The sequence below is a fragment of the Malus sylvestris genome, chromosome 9 (assembly GCF_916048215.2).
Source record: "Malus sylvestris chromosome 9, drMalSylv7.2, whole genome shotgun sequence".
Classification (NCBI taxonomy): Eukaryota; Viridiplantae; Streptophyta; class Magnoliopsida; order Rosales; family Rosaceae; genus Malus; species Malus sylvestris.
In genome coordinates this window covers 229,852-249,882 of record NC_062268.1, presented here as the reverse complement: position 1 = coordinate 249,882, position 20,031 = coordinate 229,852, and the positions used below count along the sequence as shown (strand labels likewise).

The following is a 20,031-nucleotide window of genomic DNA, read 5'->3' as shown; positions in this document are numbered from 1 at the left end:
CTATCATGTGAGGTTACTTGTACTAAAAAGTATGTCAATTTTTGTACAAAAATACTATCGTTACCACATTTATATTACTTTTTTAATGGAGATGAAGCCCACCAATATTAGTGGGCCTTACTTATATTAGAGAGATAATACATATGTAATATGAAAATTTTGATAAATGTAACATTACTCATTTTTGTGTCTAAATAATACTATTCTTCTTAAAATAAGATAAATAAATTACCAGTACCTACTTGCCTCATCGTTAATGGATTTGGGCCATTTGCGAGGGAATAGGCCCCAAAAAGCAACACGTCCATTGTCCATTTCGTTTGTAGGGAGCCGGCAGTTTGCTTGGCTCGGCTATCAGTCAGTCTATCACGTTCACATATAATTCACCCTGTACTTTAGGAGTTGGACCTCCACATTCCACAGGACCACAGACAGGAAGAGCCTGGCCTCCCTCTGCTAGTAAACAGAAAAACCAAATCCTTATCTCTCTCCATCTGTCTCTACCCTTATTTCTTGAGGGAGGGAGGGAGCGAGCGAGCGAGCAATGGCACTGAAAGTGCTATCATCCCCTCCGCACCCACATCCAACCCCTCTTAGTTCTCGTTCTCTGAAAATACTCCACGTAACCCACCACGAGCAGAGGCAGCTGCAGCCATGGCGGCTGAGCCAGCGTTCATTAGGAACCAACAAGAAGAGAGAGGTGGTGATGAGCTCCCTCCACGAGTCTCTTGTTAGTACGTCGTCGTATCTGGTACCACTCTTACTGGAACCACCGCAGCAACTGAACGCATCCAGCAGCAGCATCAGCAGCTCCCTCATGTTTGTGGTTGGAGCTGCAGAAGGCGCCGTGGGTTATTCGTTGGCCAGTTACTACACATCCCTGGGTCTCTTCGTCATCTCTGTTCCTGGCCTTTGGTCCCTCATCAAACGTTCTGTTAAATCCAAGGTCAAATTTCTCTTGTTACATGTATAGATTAATTATGCCCTCCTCCTCGATTTCCCTTATAGTTGTTAATATGTACGTATATGTGGAATTTCAGGTAGTTCAAAAGACGTTTATAGGTGAAGAGAAGAAGGCACCAAGCCAAGTCGCTGGTGAAATCTTATCCTTTTTCACTCGCAACAATTTTGTGGTCACTGATAGAGGGGAGACCATTACGTAAGCCCCACCTCCACCTTATCTACATTCAACTTACTCAATTTGAAAGTTGACGTCAATTTCTTCGTTCGATATAAATTGAATTAGTGACGAGGTCACCAAACATACTTGCTATCCATGAACTATAGCATGTTTTCTTTTTCTTCTTGAAATCTCCATATTTGATGTGTGTTTGTTTGCACTACGGTTTTTATTGTTTGCCTGCCATTGGCAAGAAGTTTTTTCTAACATCTATGTAGTCGTAGATCTAGAGGTCGCACTTGGTGCGATGGCAAGCGCCTTCGCCCATAAGCGGTAGGTCTCGGGTTCGAGACTTGGGAGCAGCCTCTCCATAAATGGGGGTAAGGCTAGCCGACATTCACCTCTCCCAGACCCTGTGTAAAGCGGGAGCCTTGTGCACTGGGTACGACCTTATGTAGTCGTAGATCTGTTCAAATACTTATGTCTTGCCTTCGAATGGTATGAAGGTTTGAAGGCATGATGGTTCCAAGTCGAGGCCAAGCGGCATTGCTTACTTTTTGCACCTGCATCAGCCTCGCAAGCGTAGCTCTTGTTCTTACCATAACTGTTCCTGATTTCGGCAATAACTGGTTTTTGCTCACCGCCTTAAGTCCATTGGCGTAAGCACTACCTGCAACCTCACTCTTCAATTCCATTTCACTTCTCTGTGTCAAATTGCACGTGTGCTCCAAAACCAAAAAAGGTACTGATGTTTTCAAAATGGAACACAGGGGCGCATATTACTGGAAGCGAGCATCGCGAAAGGAGCAGATCAAGGTCAAAATGATGGTCAAAGACGACGGTGCAGAGTCAGAGATCATCGTTCAAGGGGATGATCAGCAAGTAGAGCAAATGAGAAAGGAGCTTCAACTGAGTGAGAAAGGAATGGTGTATGTTAAGGGCATATTCGAGAGATAAAGAAATACCTCTATCTCTAGTCAAATTCAATGTTTTGCTCAGAGTCATAGAGGAGACTAGGAAATTAAGCTGTTCCTGTATTAGATCCTTGAAAGATTTTCAGATATGTATATACAATCATTCGATTTGACCTATTCATACTACTTCCGTAGTACCGTAGTAGCCTCCATATCCCTTGATACTTTGCAATCCCTCATCCAAACACAGCATCTAATGATCGAGGCAGAGAGCACCATAACGCAACTTGGTAACAACAATAATAAGCCGCAACAGATAAGTAAAGTTTTCTTGATGCATAAATGACCAAATAAATAACAGAATCCTCAGTTGAGCAAAGTTCGGCGCTTTTGGTACAGTTGATGCTCAGCAAAGCCAAGGCAACTTATTGACAATCCATAGCAACACCACCCAGCGAGAGTTACATAATATGAAAACCCTATTTCTAAACACCACCAAGGGGGAAAGAGAGTAAAAGCAAAAGTGTTTGTAACAAATCTTCGACATTATCTGATTAACTTATGAAAAAGAACTCATCCAGAAACGACAGTTTTCAACCAATCAGTAACTTGTTCTCCTCCAAGAAGGAATAAGTGGGTACCTCCAAATTGTATGGTGCTGGTCCCTTGCGGATCCTTCCCGAAATATCATAGTGGGAACCATGGCATGGACAAAACCATCCACCAAAGTCACCAGCATTCGGCAAGGGAATGCAACCCAGATGCGTGCAGACTCCCACAACAATGAGCCATTCAGGGTTTTTAACCCTCTCAGCATCTTGCTGCGGATCACGGAGAGAATTAATATCTACACTATTTGCCAGCTTGATATCATCATCAGTTCGGCGTCTGATGAAGACTGGCTTTCCACGCCACTTAACAGTCACAGTTGAACCTGGCTCAATGCTGGAGAGATCAACCTCGAGTGACGCCATGGCAAGAACATCCTTACTGGCTGACATGCTTAGCACAAACTTAAGGATAAGCAGACGAATCAGAGAAGCATAGACAAACCTACCACCTGTGAGGACAAAGTAGGCAAATGCACGCTTGCTGGGGTCACCTGGAGGGTAACGCTCATGGTTGTACTCGTCATAAACTATCTTTGAACTAGGATTCTTGACAGCTGCCACAGTTGGCGGAACGTCTGGAACTAGATTGTTGTCCCCCGAAGGGGTCAGTGAACCAGACGCAAAACCTGAAGAAATGGATCAATTAGAGCATGAGAAATATAAGAATAAAAGCCATTGATTGACCCAACACTTGAATAATTACTAAAAGCTGTGAACTTTGGAACAGCTATTAAAGACGTCGAATAGCCAATAACATTCAGACTGAAACTTGATGCTTCATGACCTTTTTCCTTGGTCTTTTCTTTTCTTCTTCTATAAGTAATTTTAACAGAAATATACAGAATTATTATTGTAGCGAATTAAATTCAGCATCAATGGCAGCTAAATATAAGACTAAACTAATTGCACATCCCCAAAATGCATAGTATCAAACAATTCCCAAAAAAATAGCGATTAAATTCTGATGAAATACCCTAAATAACAGATTCCTGCCGAATAATTTGGGGAAAATACCCTAAATAAGCAGTAGCCACGAAAGAGGAAGAGAAATGAGGGGAACCCTAACCTCTGGACGGAAGATACAAGTCAGGGATGAAATAGGCGGATCTGAGCCCATCGGAGAAGTCACGGCCGTCGATGAGATTTCGGGACAGGATAAAGGAGGAGGCGGTGGCGGCCTGGTTGGACCTCCATGGCGACGCGGACACAGAAGAGAGCCTCCTCGCCGCAACCCTCAACATTTTTTTCCCTTTTTATTTTTCTTCTTTTTGTAATTATTGTTACTGTTGCGCTGCGAAATGGTCTTTGGGCTTCGCCGCTAAACAAATGCTGCCTGTGGAGAGAGAGAGAGAGAGAGAGAGGGATAGGATAAAACGGGCAAACTCAATTTTCTCTCGCGATGGGAAATTGGAATTTTGGAACAAACCCAATATGGAAATGACCTTGTCGTCGATATATTTAGCGGGCGGCCCTGATTTTGGCACGTCATATCCCATCGATTCACTTTTCTATTTTGCTAAATTTTAGTTTTGTGATTTAACCTATGTAAAAGGACAAATAACTTCATTTAGTCAATGTCATCACACAAATTAGCAAGCACGAGTGACAAATGTAAAAGTAAATTAGACATTTAACTAGTCTAAAACACATCGCATATGCTCAAAGCGTGCTGACTTCTATTTTTGTTAAAAAATTAACAAATTTAAGTCATTATTCTTAAATTTCAACAAGTTTTAATTTGTAAAGTTTAAATCATGAAATTAAAGCCTATGACAACAAGGGGGAACCTTCCCAAAACTAAAATCATAATTTGCCTTTTTTTTATTACACTACGTTATTAAGTACCAAACTACGCTTTGGAAAAAAAAAAAATACAAGCGTTGTTGCAAATCACGTTTTCAATCTAAATATATAAGAGCATATTCATATATAAACATATAAACATAAACGAGCTATTAAGTACATTACTCTCGCGTGTGAACTTAAGCTATCACAAATGATTGTATATATATTTTTTATTTGAACAAACTATATTATATATACTAAGGGGAGTGGACTTAATCTCACAATACGCTAGCAATCATGTGGTTCAAATTCTTTTTTTGTGATGATCGAATTTAAGACTTCTCACTTACAAATAAGAGAATATTACTAGATCGTAGTACTAAGTGGCCTAGGTGAATTTTTTTTTTTGAAGTTTTGTCCTCAATCACCGTTAGAAATTGATTGTTGACTAAATGATCCTAGTAAAAGTGTAAAACGTGAAAAATGGAGTCGGTCACACAAAGCTAATGATTGTGTTGGGCCGAGTCATGGAGAGATATAAACATTTAAATTGGGTTTTCGTAATGGATAAAAGGTGTGGCCCCGTCCAGTCCAATCCAATCCAATTGCATTGTCATCTGCGTCGTCTGAAAATCGTCGAGTCCACTCGCACATAAACACAGAACGAAACAGGGAGGAAAGAGAGAGTGATGGAATTGGAATTTTGACCAAAAAATATGGAACTGGAAGGAATCAGTAAGATAGAAGAAGAAGAAGAAGAAGAAAGCTGCGGCGGCGGAGGACGAGGGGGTGAGATTGAGAAGGTAAATTTGTCGTCGTCGGCGGCGTTGGAGATAGAGTACTTGAGCTATGGAGGAGAAGAGCACCTGCCTCTAATTATGGGCCTGGTGGACCAAGAACTGAGTGAGCCGTACTCCATCTTCACCTATCGGTACTTCGTGTATCTGTGGCCGCAGCTCTGTTTCATGGCGTTCCACGGAGGCAGGTGCGTGGGGACGGTGGTGTGCAAGATGGGGGAGCACCGCAACACCTACAGAGGGTACATCGCTATGCTCGTCGTCATCAAACCCTACAGAGGCAAAGGCATCGCCACCCAACTAGTTACCAGATCTATCCAAGTCATGAGGGAATCTGGCTGCGAAGAGGTATCTCTCTAATTTCGTAAATAAAATCAATCTGCTTTTGGGGCCCTAGCGTCGCCACCGTTGTCACGAATGATTTGATTGATCGATTGATTGGATTGGATTGGATTCAGGTAACGTTGGAGGCGGAAGTGACAAATAAAGGAGCGCTGGCGCTGTACGGGCGTCTTGGATTTATACGGGCAAAGAGGCTATTCCGGTACTACTTGAACGGCGTGGATGCTTTCCGTCTGAAGCTGCTGTTTCCCCGCCCTCCTTACTCTCTTCCTTCCCAATCCCAGCCTAATAATTACAGCATGGCCATGGCCATTGAAGATTGACGAAGAGCTTCAAGAAGCTTGGTTTCCTGTATTCAGACCATTTCTTTTGTTATGTAAAAGCATCTGTTTTTCACATGATTCATTCGAATGTGGTCTACTTGATCAAACAATTCAATTCAAAGCTGGAGAATTTGGTTGAAAACGGCAAGATAGATTACAATTTGCTCATCTCATGCAATTCAACATTACAATTTGTGGCGCACTACTCCCTCTTAATTGGTGTATTACACTCGAATACAAATCCAGGATATCTATTCTAGCCAGCAGGAGGAGGAGCAATATTCCGATGAGGAGGAGCAGAGTGATGGGGAGGAACAATGTGACAAACAGGAGCCCAGCGATGAGGAGAGGCATAGCGATGAGCTGGAGTAGTCTTTTTATAGGTTGATCTGGGAGAAAAAATAGAATTCGTTTCTCAAGCATCTTTCCTGCTCCTCTAGGCTCTTAGACTCTTACTCTTAGCAAGGGTGTTCCTTGTTGCTTGTCTGTAGGAGACTAGGTAAATTAAATAACCATCAACTAATTAGTTAGTTAAAACAAATAAAAGAAACGCCAAGACAAGCACTTGTCTTGATGATATGTGATGGTACAGCGTGAGAATCTGTCTGGGACGAAGATGCTACTGCAACAGATCAATGGCTGGAGCTTGAGGTTGTAGATATTGATTGGTGATTGGCTGTCCTGCCGCAGCATGTAATACCTCAAAGCTTGAGGCTAGGAAAGATTCATCTTCTTCATCATCCGGAGGAGCTCAAAATCCAGCATTACCATTCAATGTCAGTCGAAAACCTTCAAAAATTAAGTTGAATGTTTATTGGATAAACTAAAAGTAGTTAATTTTTCCAGTCACTTTGTTAGTTTTCTCGACAACCAAACAGTAGGTAATAGTCTTTCAATATAAAACAACTAAGCCCCCAGAGATCTGATCAGAGGGAGCAACAGCAGCAGCAGCAGCAATAACAAGAAGAACAACAATGAGAGAGATGGAGGGAGAGAGTGTGCAAAAAAGGCGGGGAAATTACACAATTACACAAAGCAGAGATGATGATGAATTGTCTTGAAAATTTTGTCATCTTTTTTATTTTATTTTGGAATTCCATTAATGCCAACTAATCCGCTTACCTTACTTCCCTTTTCTGGAACTCTTCTCTCCCCTCCCCTGGCCAACAAGGGCGGGGAAATTTGGATATGGGCTTTACGAACGAGGCCCGGCCTCTAAATTACGTCGATTATATCATCATTCAATGTCCAACTAAAATGAAAAATCAAGGTTACTACTTTTAATAAAAAAATATTTTCGGTGCCTTTCTAACCAAAAATGGGAAGGAAATTAAAAGGGGAGACAACTTTTGTATATTGCTTTTTTTTTTTGGCTCCATTTTCTTCATAAATAAATAAATAAACATATAAAAACCATAAATGGTAAAGGCGTATTACTATCCATGGAGGGAGAGAATACCGGAAGCGGAAGAATAAGAAAAGGATAAACCGTTTACTCGGGGGCCAGAAGTCCACGGGCTCCAGAAACCTCCAATCCCCTAAAACACTGCCGTCAACTTACCAGTTTGTTTTTAACGGCAACTCGAACGGCTCGCTATCAATGTCATGTCAGCAGCCAAGCCATGCACAAAGCACAAATTTGTATTTTTTTTTTTTTAAAGATTAATTTCATTACTAACCCAACAGTTTACACAAAGCACAAATTCTTGCCTTCTTATTTGTTACTGATTCGACTCATTTTATTTTATTTTTTTGCTAATTGTGTATTTACATCCTTCTATAACAGTGGTTTGACCCAAACTCAAATTGAACCGTGTAACCTTCAAATTAAAAGTTTAAGTTCGTTAGAGGAGTATTTTATCCTACAAAATAAAAGAATAAAAAGAATAAAAAACGTTTTCGAAAGACACTTGAACTCTCTCAAACTCTATCTTAACCGCATACCTTGCTGCTGCAATCAGGAATCAGGAATCAGGAATCCGGGATCGACGCAGCCTCCGAGCAAGCGCAGAAGCTGAGACTTGAGCCGCGCTGCGCCGCGCCCCAGCGCGCCAATGAACCGTTCAATGTTAAATTAACGGTTTTGCCGAAGCCACACACACTCTCTCGTCTCATCTGTCTCTCTCTCTCACGCTCTCTTATGCTGTGTGGTGTGGGCGTACGTCTCTCTCCCAACTCCTCAACCCAATCCGATAATACGAAACGCTCCCCCCCCCCTCCAACACACTCTCTCTCTCTCTTTCTCTGTCTCTCTCTCTCCGCATTTTAATTGGGTTTTTGTTCAGGGCAAATTCCCAATCTTTTTTCTGGGTTTTCACCGCAGTTCTCCGCATTTAATTGGCTTTCTGTTCGAGGCCTTAAACAATCACCAGATGTTTCAGGTATTGTCTTTTTCTTTTCTTTTTCCTGTCAAATTACGCATTTCGTTGTCTTGGGTTCCGGTTTTCAATTTCTGCATGAGGTATTTGAATGCGTTTCTTGTATGTTTTATCCTCTTTTTTTTCTTTAATTTTTCATATCCGGTTGGTTTTCATTGTCAATTTGATTCCTGAGTGGGCTTCCAATCGTCAGCGAATTTGTATGTATGGGTATCTGGGATTGCGTCTTCCATCTATAAGTTGCTGTTGTAGCGTTCAATTTTTAATCTTTTTATGGTATTTCAGTTTTCTTTATTTCAAATGCGTGCAATCTTTAATCTTTTTAATATAATTGTTTGTTTGTTTTAATTTGGCACAATTCAGGGGTGTTTTGATTCGCATTTGAGGGATTAAATTGTTCAAGTAATGCCATTGAATTCTCCATAAATAAATTGACGTTGGACGTTGACTCTATCTTTATAGTAGCTTACTCCTTTAAAGTGCCTTACAATTTACAAAGCAAGTACTCGGTTCAAACTGATAGATGGACTCACTCCAGTCCAGTTAGCTGCATTGATTTTGTTCACCACGTGTTTCGGGTTACAGTTTGAGTTGATTTATGAGGCATTTTGTAGCTATGGATTATAATGTACTTGTAAATGTTTGATATTTGATCTCAGGTTCAATTAAAAACGACGGCATGTGTTAAAGGTAATAATGTATGACGGTATAATGCTTTGACGGAGCTTTGTTTGACATCTTGTGCTAATGGCGGCTGATCAGTGGAGAAAGGGTTGCAATTCTAGGGAGCAACATAAAGCAAAAAAGAAAAATATTGGATTGCTTCAGGATGATTCAGACGTAAACTCTCATATTTCTCTTGAGTGGGATGGGAATCAGAACATGGTAGTCGCCAAAAGGGATCAAATTGGCATAAGTAGGAGAAATTTGAAGCCTTTTTTTGATTTTGCTTTCAACAGTGTTAATACATTGGCAGATGTTTTTGCTGTTCCTGAGGGAATCTATGATTTGGAAAATTTGGAAGATGTGCTTTCATATGAGGTAGCTTTTAATTTATGGTTAGCCACAATTATGTATCTACTTTATGTTGTATTAGTGCAACTAATATGCTATTGTTTAAACAATGATGCAGGTTTGGAATACTCATCTGTCTGAGAATGAGAAGAATCATCTTATGGAGCTTCTTCCTAGCAGACAAGAGGCAGAGGAAGTTGTGCAAGCATTGCTTGCTGGGGATTGCTTTGACTTTGGAAACCCTTTACTTAAATGGTACGTATTTTTATGTTATACTTGTATTGATGCAGTCCCTTTCCTCCTCTTTTCCATTAATTTAGTTTGTTTTATATTTTTAAGAGTAAATAAATGCGGCACTGCTGAATATTGCTTTTTGTAGACTAATCAAAATTTAAATTAGTTCATGTTTCTTGTAAGAAAATGGGTTTCAAGTGGTTGGGAAAAGTTTGTTACATCAAATTTTTACTGTTCCATTTGTTTGATCAGAAAATTTAAAACAAGAAACTTTTCTGTTAAATTTTTTTTTTCACACATTGTATGTTGTGCATGTACTAGGTATCACTTTTAGATGATTCTAATTTCTAACATGAAAGAAAAGAAAGAAGTTATTGTAGCTTTGTGAGTTTTAAATAGTAGCTTCTTTTATTAATAATAATTTAAGACCATAGTGTACCAATGATTTTAATTGAGATATATGCTTTCAGGGGTGCTGCACTTTGCTCAGGTGATTTCCATCCTGATGCCATACTTCGTAGGGAACAATATCTAATAACTGATAAGAAAACATTCTACAATGAGTTGCAGATGTACCATAATGAGTACGTTACGCTTTTCCACTTTTTTCTGTAATACATTTAATACTGTTTTCGAAAGGCTCTCTTGTGCTAAAACATACTGTCACAATCCTTTTTATGGTTTTTGTGGCAGTATGATTGCATATTTACAGAAGTTGAAGGAGAGATGCGCAAGCTGTAAGGATCCTGAAAAGGAAATTGTGCAGAATATGTGGAGGTTGATGCTCACTGTATTTTCTTCTTTTTTTTCATCTCATAATTATGAGCTTAATGAATGCCAAACCTTCCCTTTGATGCTCAACCAAGTACCAATTTATAAGGAGGAGGAATTCTTCTTCAAATTGTGTTTTTCCTTTCATTTAGTCATTTGACAGACTGCTTGGAGACTTTGGGTGCTATTCTCATGGGGGTTATACTTTATGCAGGTTAAGAATTGATGTTGAGAAACCAATTTTTTCACATGCAAATGAATCCAGATTGCATGATCTTGAGGAAAATGCCATGGTTACATCTGAATCTTGTTCTTGGGAGAAAGCATGCAGTAGTGATAACCAGATTTCCTCAGTGAACAAGGGAGGAGAATTTCAGAACAGGTAATTCAGCTATCCACATTTAGTCCTACCAGAGCACCTATGTGCTCCAGGTTCATTTTAGTTTTCTTAAATTATAAATGTACTTGGCTATGGCTACTTACTGTATGTTCAGTTGACGTTTGATAATTTTTGCCACATTTATATATCAATCTACTTTGGACGTGCATGAGATCTATAAGTTATTATTGTGTCAGGATCCGTGAGAAAGGCTTCCTAAAGGACAAAGGTAGAAATTTGTGGGTTACACCAGATGGAGCACTTAATGCAGGAGCAAGATCCAAAAAAGGAGACAATCTACACAAGCGCAATATCCACAGTAGCGATGGTGCTAAATACATGTCGTATGTTAAGGTTGGTGTTCATTTGGTAATTCTGAAACGAAATAAAATTATGGATGGATTATGTAAGTCTGCGTAACCTAAACAGTCACCTCTCAGGCTTGAGTTTTAGGATCAGTGCTCGTGTGTTAAACTTAAATGGCCAGACACATACCTTAATGGCTTCTGAGCAGAGACACAGAATCATCCCAGTTTCCCTGTTAAGTAGGACAAATAATTCAAGTAGAAAAAACGTTGTTAAGTTTTGAACACAATTATGTCTGGAACTCATTGCCTCTAAGTTGTTTATTTGAATGGGTTTTAACTTTTTTCCTACATAACTGCTGGCAACTAGCAGATATTAACATCCATACTTTGTTTTATTTTTCGAGCCCAGTAAACCAACACATAGACAAGACACTCCTTTCTCTTTCTGTCTCTCCCCACACACACAGCCATCTTTTTTCTGTATACCTGTTGCTCTGGGTCATGATATATAACATTCCAATTGTAATGAGGCTCTTGCTGAATGTGTACTTTTAACTATTTCAGATTAGCAAGAAGCAGTATGAAATTGTTAAGAACCTGAAGCAGTCTGGCAAAAGCATTCAGTCCATGTCTCTCGAGCGGGTTTTAGGTAACCTTGATAACTTTGTTGTACAACCATATGAAGTCTTTGTGGAAGAAGAACAGAAGAAGTTGCATCAGCACTGGTTAGTGTCTAATGAAATATATATCTTACTCTATATTTGATTGTCTTCCTCCTCATAGTATAGTGTTGTTTATACAGGTTGCAATTGGCAATTAAAGATATCCCGGCAGCTTATGCAAACTGGATAGAAACGCATTTACACAGATGGCAAATGACAAAGTCTTTGGAGAAGGACATGAAAAGGAGGTTAAAGTCTCTGATAGAGGTTTGTGATTCTGCCTTTATCTCCTCCCCCCCCTCCTTTTTTTTTTCTTTTCTGTTTTAGCGGACGTCATAGCCATCCGTTTCTTAATGAACCTGTCTCCATTGTTGTGCGATATTTTTTGGGCTGTTTGTGATGGGGTGTTCAGGATGACAAAGGCAATCACAACCTTGAACATGTGCTTCAGGATGAGATAGATATTGGAGCAACAAACTGTCAATCTCCCATGGAAGATGATGAAAAGTCTGTACCCAGCCTCCTACATGGTGATGAGTGCAACCCCACAGACATGGAAGATGATGAAAAGTCTGTACCCGGTTTCATACAGGGTGACGAGTGCAACCCCACAGACATGGAAGAAGATGACAAGTCTCCACAGAAGCTTACTAGAGGTCATGAGTGCAACCCCACAGATATAGATTCAGATGAACATTTCAGTGCAGAGTCGGATAATGATTCAGAAAAGCATATCATTATAGAATCTGATCATTTTCCTCCAAATGTACCTGATTACACGGAGAATCTGAATACTGCAGATACTCCAGTAAACGAGGGAGCACAATTATGTGCTAGTGGAGATGTCTGGAAGGCAGTTAATGTGCCACATTCTTACTATGATTCTACCACATGTCACGCATATTCATCTGCCAGTGAGTTATCGCTTGCACATCTACAAGTTAATCAAGTTCAGCAGACACGCTTAGGTGCTATGGAGTCCAACTTGCCTGTGAGAGACAGTGGGAAAGATTTAGTGCACATACAGTCCGAGAATGGTTCCTTCAGTTCTTACCGAAACCAAGATCAAAATGAAATGCTTCAATCTCTCTTTAAGGGCCAGAGCATGCTATCTTACAATCCTGAGAAGAAACAGACAGGGTTGGATTTCCAGCCACCAGCCAATGTGTTTATAGGTGATGGTCAGTTTTCAGCGCATTTTGAAGAGCAGCAACACCAGTCACTGCCTCTGGAGCAAGGGCAGAAGAGAGAGAGCGAGGTATACATGCAACCAAGATTAACTGAGAACATTTACCCTGATGGAGGTAGATACTTAATTTCAAGGCCAGAACATTCGGCTCCAGTTGAAGTGCAGGATTGGGCTGTCAATAGTGTTCGTATGCCAGGACCTCAGCAATCTCACTTACATGGTGGAGAAGTGTCGAGTCATAATTGGTTTTCTGGCGGTACTAGTGCCACAAGTCAGACCATTGGGAATGGAGCGAACGCAGATCAAAGCTTATTCAGTGTTCTATCTCATTGTAACCAATTGCGATCAAGTAGCCCTTATCATCCCGTAGCCTCCGCTGAGCAGTTCATTTCCTCTAGGAGCTATGGAACGGTGGGTGGGGTTACTCCAAGGTCCGGAAATGTTGTACCACAAGCAGGACCTGAACTTGATTACTTGGGTGGGCGTGAAGCAGCCACTCCCATGATGCATGATGATATGCAATGGATGAATTTACCGCATCAGAACTCTGGTTTACGTGATCCAATGGGTAAACCATTCTTGAGGTCATGGAACCCGTAAGACAATTTTCTTGCATGATAACGTAAACGGGAAATGGTGACAAGTGAGGGTTACAGTAGATGAAAGTGCAGAGTTGGAGATAGGTTTTTGACTTTGTACATACCTATACAAGGGCCAACTCAACAGCGTGTACATATATGTTAGATGGGGGCAGAGACAGATAGCAGCAGGCAGGGGTTGGGGGGAGACCGTGGGATTATTGGACAATTCCTGGCATCTCAAATTTGTTAGCTGGTAGTTTAGAATTTTATTTTTCATTGGGAATCCTTTTTTCTTCTTATTCTCTGTTTATGGAGAAATATCTTGGAATATTTTTTTGGAGGCTTTTAAAGTTTTCTGTAGAGGCAAATGCTTGAATATTAGCATATCATGGTTTTGTTTGTTGGCTGGCATTTCCAAACTCTCTTCCTCTCATGAAATGTTGAATGCTTTTACCGTCGTCGTCTTTCGAAGTTAGTGTTTTGCAGCGTTTCTGTTTTGAGTATGCCCCATCACCGTTATCATCCACTGAGCTGAGATGATCAAACACGAGTCTCGTAGGTGGATCGTGCCTTCTGGCGACACTGTTTCTAACAGCAGCAGCAGTATTGGCATTTGGTGAGCAACCTTGTTTTACACAAGACTTGAAAATGAAGATGTGGTTGAATGAAATATGATCGAGAATGTCGGGATTTGAATTTTTGCCAGTGCCTCTGTCTATGTATGGGAGATGATGAGGAGGAGACGGTCAGTTGCTCTTGGAATGCAATGCAATCCCGCAAGCAACTGGATCATTGTAAAATTTGGCACAGAACGCACGGGGATGCTGTCTAATAGCGTTTCCTTCCGTGTTGAAAATTAACAACCCCCTCCACAAAACAAAAACAAAAAAATAAAAAATAAAAACAAAAAAACCGAAAAAATCAACCTGCATTAACCTCAAAACTTTGCGTAATTATTTATTTAATTTTGTGGTCTGAAACTCGCAGGGTTTAGGTTATGGTTTTATTATAAATGCAAGTTACGTACAAGAAGAGGATGTAGTGGAAGTAGGGTTGGGGGGGGGGGGGGGGGGGGAAGCTAAGTAAACAAGTACGACAACCAGAAAAAGATAGATGGAGCGAGGGTCGAGCAGAAGAGAGAGCTACTAAAACAACGGGGATCCCCCAAATCAGACTTGAGACGTTAAAGACGCACTATTGTAGGAAGGCAAATGTTTGCAGGGTCGTCAGCCGTCGCTGCGGAGATAAAAGTGGCGGCAGTTACCACTTGGATGGGATCGTTCCCTACCTCCTTTTCTCTTCCCTTCTCATTAACTGCATGCATGCATTTCTCTCTCTCTCTCTCTCTCTCTCTCTCTCTCTCTCTCTGTGCTTGTGAGAAAGAAAAGGCATGAATGGAACTAAGTAATAGCTAGGCTTATTAGACTCAGAGAGTTACAGACAACTGAATTAATCTCAAAGCCAAAGGCTCAACAAGAAGAAAAAGGAAAATGGGTAAGAAAGACATGATTCGGTTAGAGCGTGAATCCGCCATTCAAGTTCTCAAGCCCAAACTCTTCATGACCTTGGCTAACCTCATCGGTTTGTACTTTGTACTTGTAATGATCTAATCATGCCATTGCCTTTGACTGTCTTTGTTATTCTTGCTAACTGGAACCTGGTTCTCAAATATTCTCTAGAGGAAAGTTCTGATCGCGCTGAGTTTCTCAAGCTCTGTAAGAGAGTTGAGTACACAATTCGGGCTTGGTATCTTCTTCAATTTGAGGATTTGATGGTATGCATATCATATGCGAATAATATGCTATGCTCCGGATCATCTTTTCGCTTTTCTTTTCCAGATATTATTCATGCATGTCCCAAATTTCAATTATTTATTTCCGATATCTCATCAAGTTTTGTTTAACTTTGACATTGTGTATTTGTCAATTCTATACACACAGCAACTATACTCCCTGTTTGATCCTGTCCATGGGAGTCAGAAATTGGAGCAGCAGAAGCTTTCTCCTCAAGAAATTGATGTACTTGAACAGAACTTCCTCAAGTACTTGTTTCAGGTTCTATTCTATGGCTGCTGTGCTTCCCCTTCTTATTCTTGTTTTCATTTCTATACCCCCGGCGCCCCATACAAGTAAAATGAACAAGAGAAAAAGAAACAGGAAATCTTCAAATGATACAAATTATGCACTGCCAACTCCTTTTACAGGTGATGGAAAAGAGTAATTTCAAGATTGCGACTAACGAAGAAATTGAGGTTGCGCAGTCGGGGCAGTATCTTCTAAACCTTCCCATCGTTGTTGATGAATCTAAGGTTTGTACCGTCTCACCAAAATGTTTTCCTTTCATCACTAGTTTCAGTTCAGCAAAATTGCTTCATTGGAAATTTGGTTTTTATGCGATGCGATCTTCACGTTCGGTTGCTGATCCCAAAATGTTACGTAGCTTGACAATAAACTTTTGAGGAAATACTTTAACATGCATCCTTGCCCAAACATTCCAGATTTTGCTGATAAGGTATTTTCAAATACTGCAAACAAACATCTGCAAGTTTCAAATCCATTGTTAAAATTCGAGTGGCTCATTTGATGTTATCTTGCTTCAGTACGTCATCTTCCGACGCGGCATTGGACTTGATAAGACTTCAGATTACTTTATCATGGAGAAAGTGGACATGATCATTGCACGTTGCTGGAAATATCTTTTAAGACTAACCAAGTAAGTTGCTTTAAGTTCTTCTTAATTCATGGATGGAATGTTCCGTATTTGTAGCTAGAGAAACTAGTTATGATTAATAATTTTAATCCAACCAACATAGTTGAACAACTTCAAGTCACTTGACCAAAACATCTTTGTGCAAATAGAATCTTGTTGATTATTTTGTTCTTGCAGGACAGAAAAGTTCTTTTCGAAAAAGAAAGAGGCACAGTGCAAGATAGATCCAAAGAAGGATGATAATATTTGCCTCCCTGACCAAGATCCAGAGGACTTGTTTGTTGAACGAATCCGTATTGAAAAAATGGAACTGAGGTTGACTATTATATATGCCTTCGATTCAATCTTATGTTGGTTATTTCCACTTCATGACAAATATATGCTGTGTCCTTCAGCATTCAAAATTTGCTGTGCAAGAACACAATCCAAGAGCCAACTTTTGATAGGATTATTGTTGTTTATAGGTACTACTTTCTATTTTATGAACTATCTTCTTTTGCATAATCTTTTTCGAAAGGACCTTGAAAAAGTAATTTATTGACAAGAAGAATTATGACTCTTCAGGCGAGCAAGTACCGAAGATAATGAAGAGCGGGGAATATATGTTAAACATTTTAAAAACATTCCAATGGCCGATATGGAGATTGTTCTTGTGAGAATCTCTCTCTCTCACTGTCTCCCTCAGGGCATTTGTACAGTGCTTTATATTTTCCCGTTGAAGTAACATGCGTATAAATGATGCACTGGAGTAAGAAATGAAACCTTTTGTCTTTCACACAGCCTGAGAAGAAGAACCCAGGATTAACTCCAATGGACTGGCTCACGTTCGTTGGCTCTGCCGTAGTAGGGCTGGTCAGTTTCTTGATAGCAGCAATGAAGTTTGTATTGCTGCTGCACAGTAATCTTGTCATTTTTCTTTTATATTGTGAAAATGCAGCTTAATGGTAATCACCATTTGTTTGTGTTACGGCAGGTTGCAGTTGTTACTTCGCTCGAAATGCCTCAAATTGATCTTTGGGTCATTTTTGCGATTATTTCCACTGTGATTGGTTACTTTGCTAAGACATACTTCAGGTTAGGTATTTTGTTGTAATATTCATATGTCCTGAAGTTGGTTGGGTGGGTTGGCACATTTTCTTTCAATTTCAATTTCAATATCAATAATATGCATCGGCATGACCGTACCGTACGTGTAGTTATCAGCAGAACTTGGCTCAGTATCAGAACTTGATAACACAGTCCATGTATGAAAAACAATTGGATAGCGGACGGGGTACTCTCCTTCACTTGTGCGATGATGTGATTCAACAGGAAGTAAGGCTGATAATTTCGGATGAATTGTTGTTGGACTGGACATTAATGTATTTTTATTTATTGGTGCAGTAACAAAATATTCTTGTTGAATGTATTTGCAGGTGAAGGAGGTGATAATTTCATTTTACATATTAATGGAACAAGGGAAAGCTACCTTACTAGTATGACATATACATCTCCTCTTGGATTGGATCTCTTCCTGTTCCTATCATAAGAATATTGCAACAAAGTTGAATTGAAGTGCTATGTTTATGTATGTGTTGCAGGATCTGGACAAGCGGTGTGAGGAACTAATCAAAGAACAGTTTAACGACGACTGTAATTTTGATGTGGACGATGCAGTTCAGAAGTTGGAGAAACTGGGAATTGTTACTCGGGTAAGGCTTACGATCAAACGTTAGTAGTGCTAGTACTACTGACTCGTTCTAATTAATTACCCATGCCTATGGCTATGGCTATGAATGAATTTAGGATACCCTTGGACGATATAACAGCGTAGGACTGAAACGTGCGAACGAGATCATTGGCACCACCACAGAGGAGGTTGTTCTTAAGGCAAAACAAGATTCCACGCCCAATGCTTGATATATTCTGCTGCTCACAACAACTCCATATATTTATTTCCTTGTTTGGAATAGAATTTCCCCCTTTTTCCTACTCACAGTATGTTAATTCCCAATAAATAGAGCCCTAGATGGCCGTCTTCGAAGGAAATTTTACTTGTTTAAATTGCTTTTGCTTCTTTTCTTTTAGTTCAAGTTTACATAAACAAAAATAGGGCCATGGAGCATGATCAAAGATGTTCTTAATAAATAAACATGTAAAATATATCCACATTTCAAACAACTCAAGTCAACTCAACAAAACACAAGAAGATTGAATTAACTCTTCTGAGGCAAACAACTATTCTCTTTCTCAAGTCAGCTCTCTGCTAGAGTGAGTAATGGTATTCACAATTTCACATCGCACATCGCACATCGCCCTGATGGTCATCAGCTATGAAGCTATCACCTGGAACTGGAAGGATGACCGGATCATACATCCATGAGAAGCTGTCACCTTCATAGGTATTATGTAAGACAAAAAAAGATTCAGATTGGCATAAATTTGCAATAGCCAGCCAGCCCTTAAACAAAAACGTCCATTCAACATTTAATAGATGGCACCACGAGTACAAGTCGATAATAAAATGAACAACGAGACGAGATTATACAAGCAATGATGATTGCTGATAAGACTCATTAGTTGGAATAAACACTAAACAATGGACATCTCCGGATGCACATAGCAAAACCTAACAAGCATAGACTGTATAGAGATTGTTCTAAATCTTTACTCCTTAAGAATCGACACAAGAATACAAGTTCAAAACATAAGCAGGCAGGCTCATACTTGATGATGCAGATGCAAATGAAGATATTTACTCTGAACAAGACGATAATCTTGATACATACTTGTATCCAGCCAAGCCTCAAGCCCTGATTGTAATTTGCTGATGATATATTGGTGGAATCAGCTGCTGAGTGGGCTCGTTCACGCATCTTACTGCCCTCATCTGTTAACAATGCTGCCGAGAGAAGATGGTAAGTATCAACGCAATGATGCACGATGGCACATTGCTACATGTGTTATAGGAAATAGGAATTACCAGCACTTACTCAGTAGATAGAGATTAAAGTGTATTGATGTGCTGGAAAAGCAGCGATCTGGACCTGTTGACGGTGTTAAAGCAGAGGCATATATGCTCCTCAAGTTCGTCCACAAGTTGCAGGAAATTGGGGTGGCTCTTGTGCAGCTGTTTCATCACCTCCTGAATTGGATGCTTGTCGACCGCAGTGCCACTGACAGATCCCCTCTCCAATCCCAGGCGAACCAGAAGCTTGTCCCCCTCCACTGCGGCATGGAGGCGGCGAACGAGTCGGTCAATGGTGGCAAGGTCATTGTCGAGGACACAAGTACCCATGGCAGCAGCATCAAGTTGCTTCATATTGGCAATTTCCTTCTTCTCAGTGGTAGTCATGGTGCTGCAATTGCAACAACTGCTGCTTCTACCAGAGCCAGAGCCAGAGCCAGTGCTAGTGGCAGTGCAGCACAAAGGCGGCGCTGCAACAACGACGAGTGCGGCAGTTAGAGCGTGGACTGTGACAGCCACAGCAGAGACGGCGACTCCAACGGCAGTGCCAATGAAGCAGAGGGCGGAGGCAAGAGTGGCGCGGCGAATGAGGCGGATTTTGGAGCGGGAGGAGCGGAGGCGGCTGTCGAGCTGGAGCTTGAGCTGGGAGAAGCAACGGCGCATGTTGTCCAAATTGGGGGAGTCGGCGTCGTCAGGGGAAGGGAAGGGGTTGTCGTGGAGGTCGAACTGAAGAAAGACGTCCAGGGCCCGACGGCACTGGGACTGGCTTAGGCTGAGGTTGAGGCTCAGTGACGACTCCACAGAGTCAGAGTGGACGACGGCATCGAGGAGTTGGTGGAGCGGAGCATAGAGCTCGCGTGCTCGATAGACGCTGCGGTGGAGGAGCAGCAGGCAGGCTTGGGTGGTGTTCTCGCTCTGGTCGAAGTAGTCGGAGACCAGGCGAGTGAGGGTGTTGGGCTTGGCGAGG

The 20,031-nt window shown here is 40.8% G+C and overlaps 6 protein-coding genes across 8 annotated transcripts in view; 4 read left to right on the top strand and 2 right to left on the bottom strand.

The window, feature by feature from the left end:
• Window positions 1-404: 404 nt before the first annotated feature.
• Window positions 405-2,211, top strand: LOC126634549 (protein COFACTOR ASSEMBLY OF COMPLEX C SUBUNIT B CCB1, chloroplastic-like). The gene is made up of 4 exons (XM_050305066.1): window positions 405-946; window positions 1,041-1,159; window positions 1,627-1,779; window positions 1,891-2,211. Exons 1-4 carry the CDS (start codon window positions 545-547, stop codon window positions 2,075-2,077), a joined length of 861 nt encoding a protein of 286 aa, XP_050161023.1. The 5' UTR covers window positions 405-544; the 3' UTR covers window positions 2,078-2,211.
• Window positions 2,212-2,351: 140 nt separating this feature from the next.
• LOC126634551 (cytochrome b-c1 complex subunit Rieske-4, mitochondrial-like) lies at window positions 2,352-4,060 on the bottom strand. The gene is made up of 2 exons (XM_050305070.1): window positions 3,712-4,060; window positions 2,352-3,271 (listed from the first exon to the last, which is right to left on the bottom strand). Exons 1-2 carry the CDS (start codon window positions 3,884-3,886, stop codon window positions 2,628-2,630), a joined length of 819 nt encoding a protein of 272 aa, XP_050161027.1. The 5' UTR covers window positions 3,887-4,060; the 3' UTR covers window positions 2,352-2,627.
• A 1,009-nt stretch (window positions 4,061-5,069) lies between these two features.
• On the top strand, window positions 5,070-6,034 carry LOC126634552 (N-alpha-acetyltransferase MAK3-like). Its single transcript, XM_050305071.1, has 2 exons — window positions 5,070-5,575; window positions 5,686-6,034. Exons 1-2 carry the CDS (start codon window positions 5,147-5,149, stop codon window positions 5,890-5,892), a joined length of 636 nt encoding a protein of 211 aa, XP_050161028.1. The 5' UTR covers window positions 5,070-5,146; the 3' UTR covers window positions 5,893-6,034.
• A 1,782-nt stretch (window positions 6,035-7,816) lies between these two features.
• Window positions 7,817-13,819, top strand: LOC126634536 (uncharacterized). 2 transcript variants are annotated; one of them, XM_050305051.1, is made up of 10 exons: window positions 7,817-8,273; window positions 8,930-9,311; window positions 9,403-9,539; window positions 9,989-10,102; window positions 10,212-10,295; window positions 10,504-10,671; window positions 10,866-11,022; window positions 11,541-11,701; window positions 11,779-11,905; window positions 12,090-13,819. In XM_050305051.1, exons 2-10 carry the CDS (start codon window positions 9,018-9,020, stop codon window positions 13,425-13,427), a joined length of 2,580 nt encoding a protein of 859 aa, XP_050161008.1. In that variant the 5' UTR covers window positions 7,817-8,273; window positions 8,930-9,017; the 3' UTR covers window positions 13,428-13,819. The 2 variants fall into 2 exon arrangements, with proteins under 2 accessions (XP_050161008.1, XP_050161007.1); XM_050305050.1 differs by having other exon boundaries at window positions 7,820-8,273; window positions 12,051-13,819.
• Window positions 13,820-14,678: 859 nt separating this feature from the next.
• LOC126634544 (uncharacterized) lies at window positions 14,679-18,160 on the top strand. Of its 2 annotated transcripts, none has more exons than XR_007627383.1 (15): window positions 14,679-14,989; window positions 15,088-15,182; window positions 15,349-15,462; window positions 15,612-15,716; window positions 15,848-15,919; window positions 16,008-16,120; window positions 16,295-16,432; window positions 16,513-16,581; window positions 16,682-16,769; window positions 16,898-16,969; window positions 17,091-17,191; window positions 17,314-17,431; window positions 17,533-17,592; window positions 17,673-17,808; window positions 17,903-18,086. XR_007627383.1 is itself a non-coding variant. In XM_050305060.1 (15 exons), the coding sequence occupies exons 1-15, from the start codon at window positions 14,899-14,901 to the stop codon at window positions 18,014-18,016; spliced, it is 1,461 nt and encodes a 486-aa protein (XP_050161017.1). In that variant the 5' UTR covers window positions 14,681-14,898; the 3' UTR covers window positions 18,017-18,160. The 2 variants fall into 2 exon arrangements, 1 of the variants encoding a protein (XP_050161017.1); XM_050305060.1 differs by having other exon boundaries at window positions 14,681-14,989; window positions 17,698-17,808; window positions 17,903-18,160.
• A 61-nt stretch (window positions 18,161-18,221) lies between these two features.
• The window catches only part of LOC126634553 (UPF0496 protein At3g19330), a 2,620-nt gene continuing 810 nt past the window's right edge, over window positions 18,222-20,031 (bottom strand). Inside the window, exons 3-4 of the mRNA XM_050305072.1 lie at window positions 19,090-20,031; window positions 18,222-18,998 (exon numbers count right to left, since the gene is read on the bottom strand). Coding sequence (XP_050161029.1) covers window positions 19,104-20,031 — 928 coding nt within the window. The 3' untranslated portion in view covers window positions 18,222-18,998; window positions 19,090-19,103. The remainder of the gene's footprint in view (window positions 18,999-19,089) is intronic.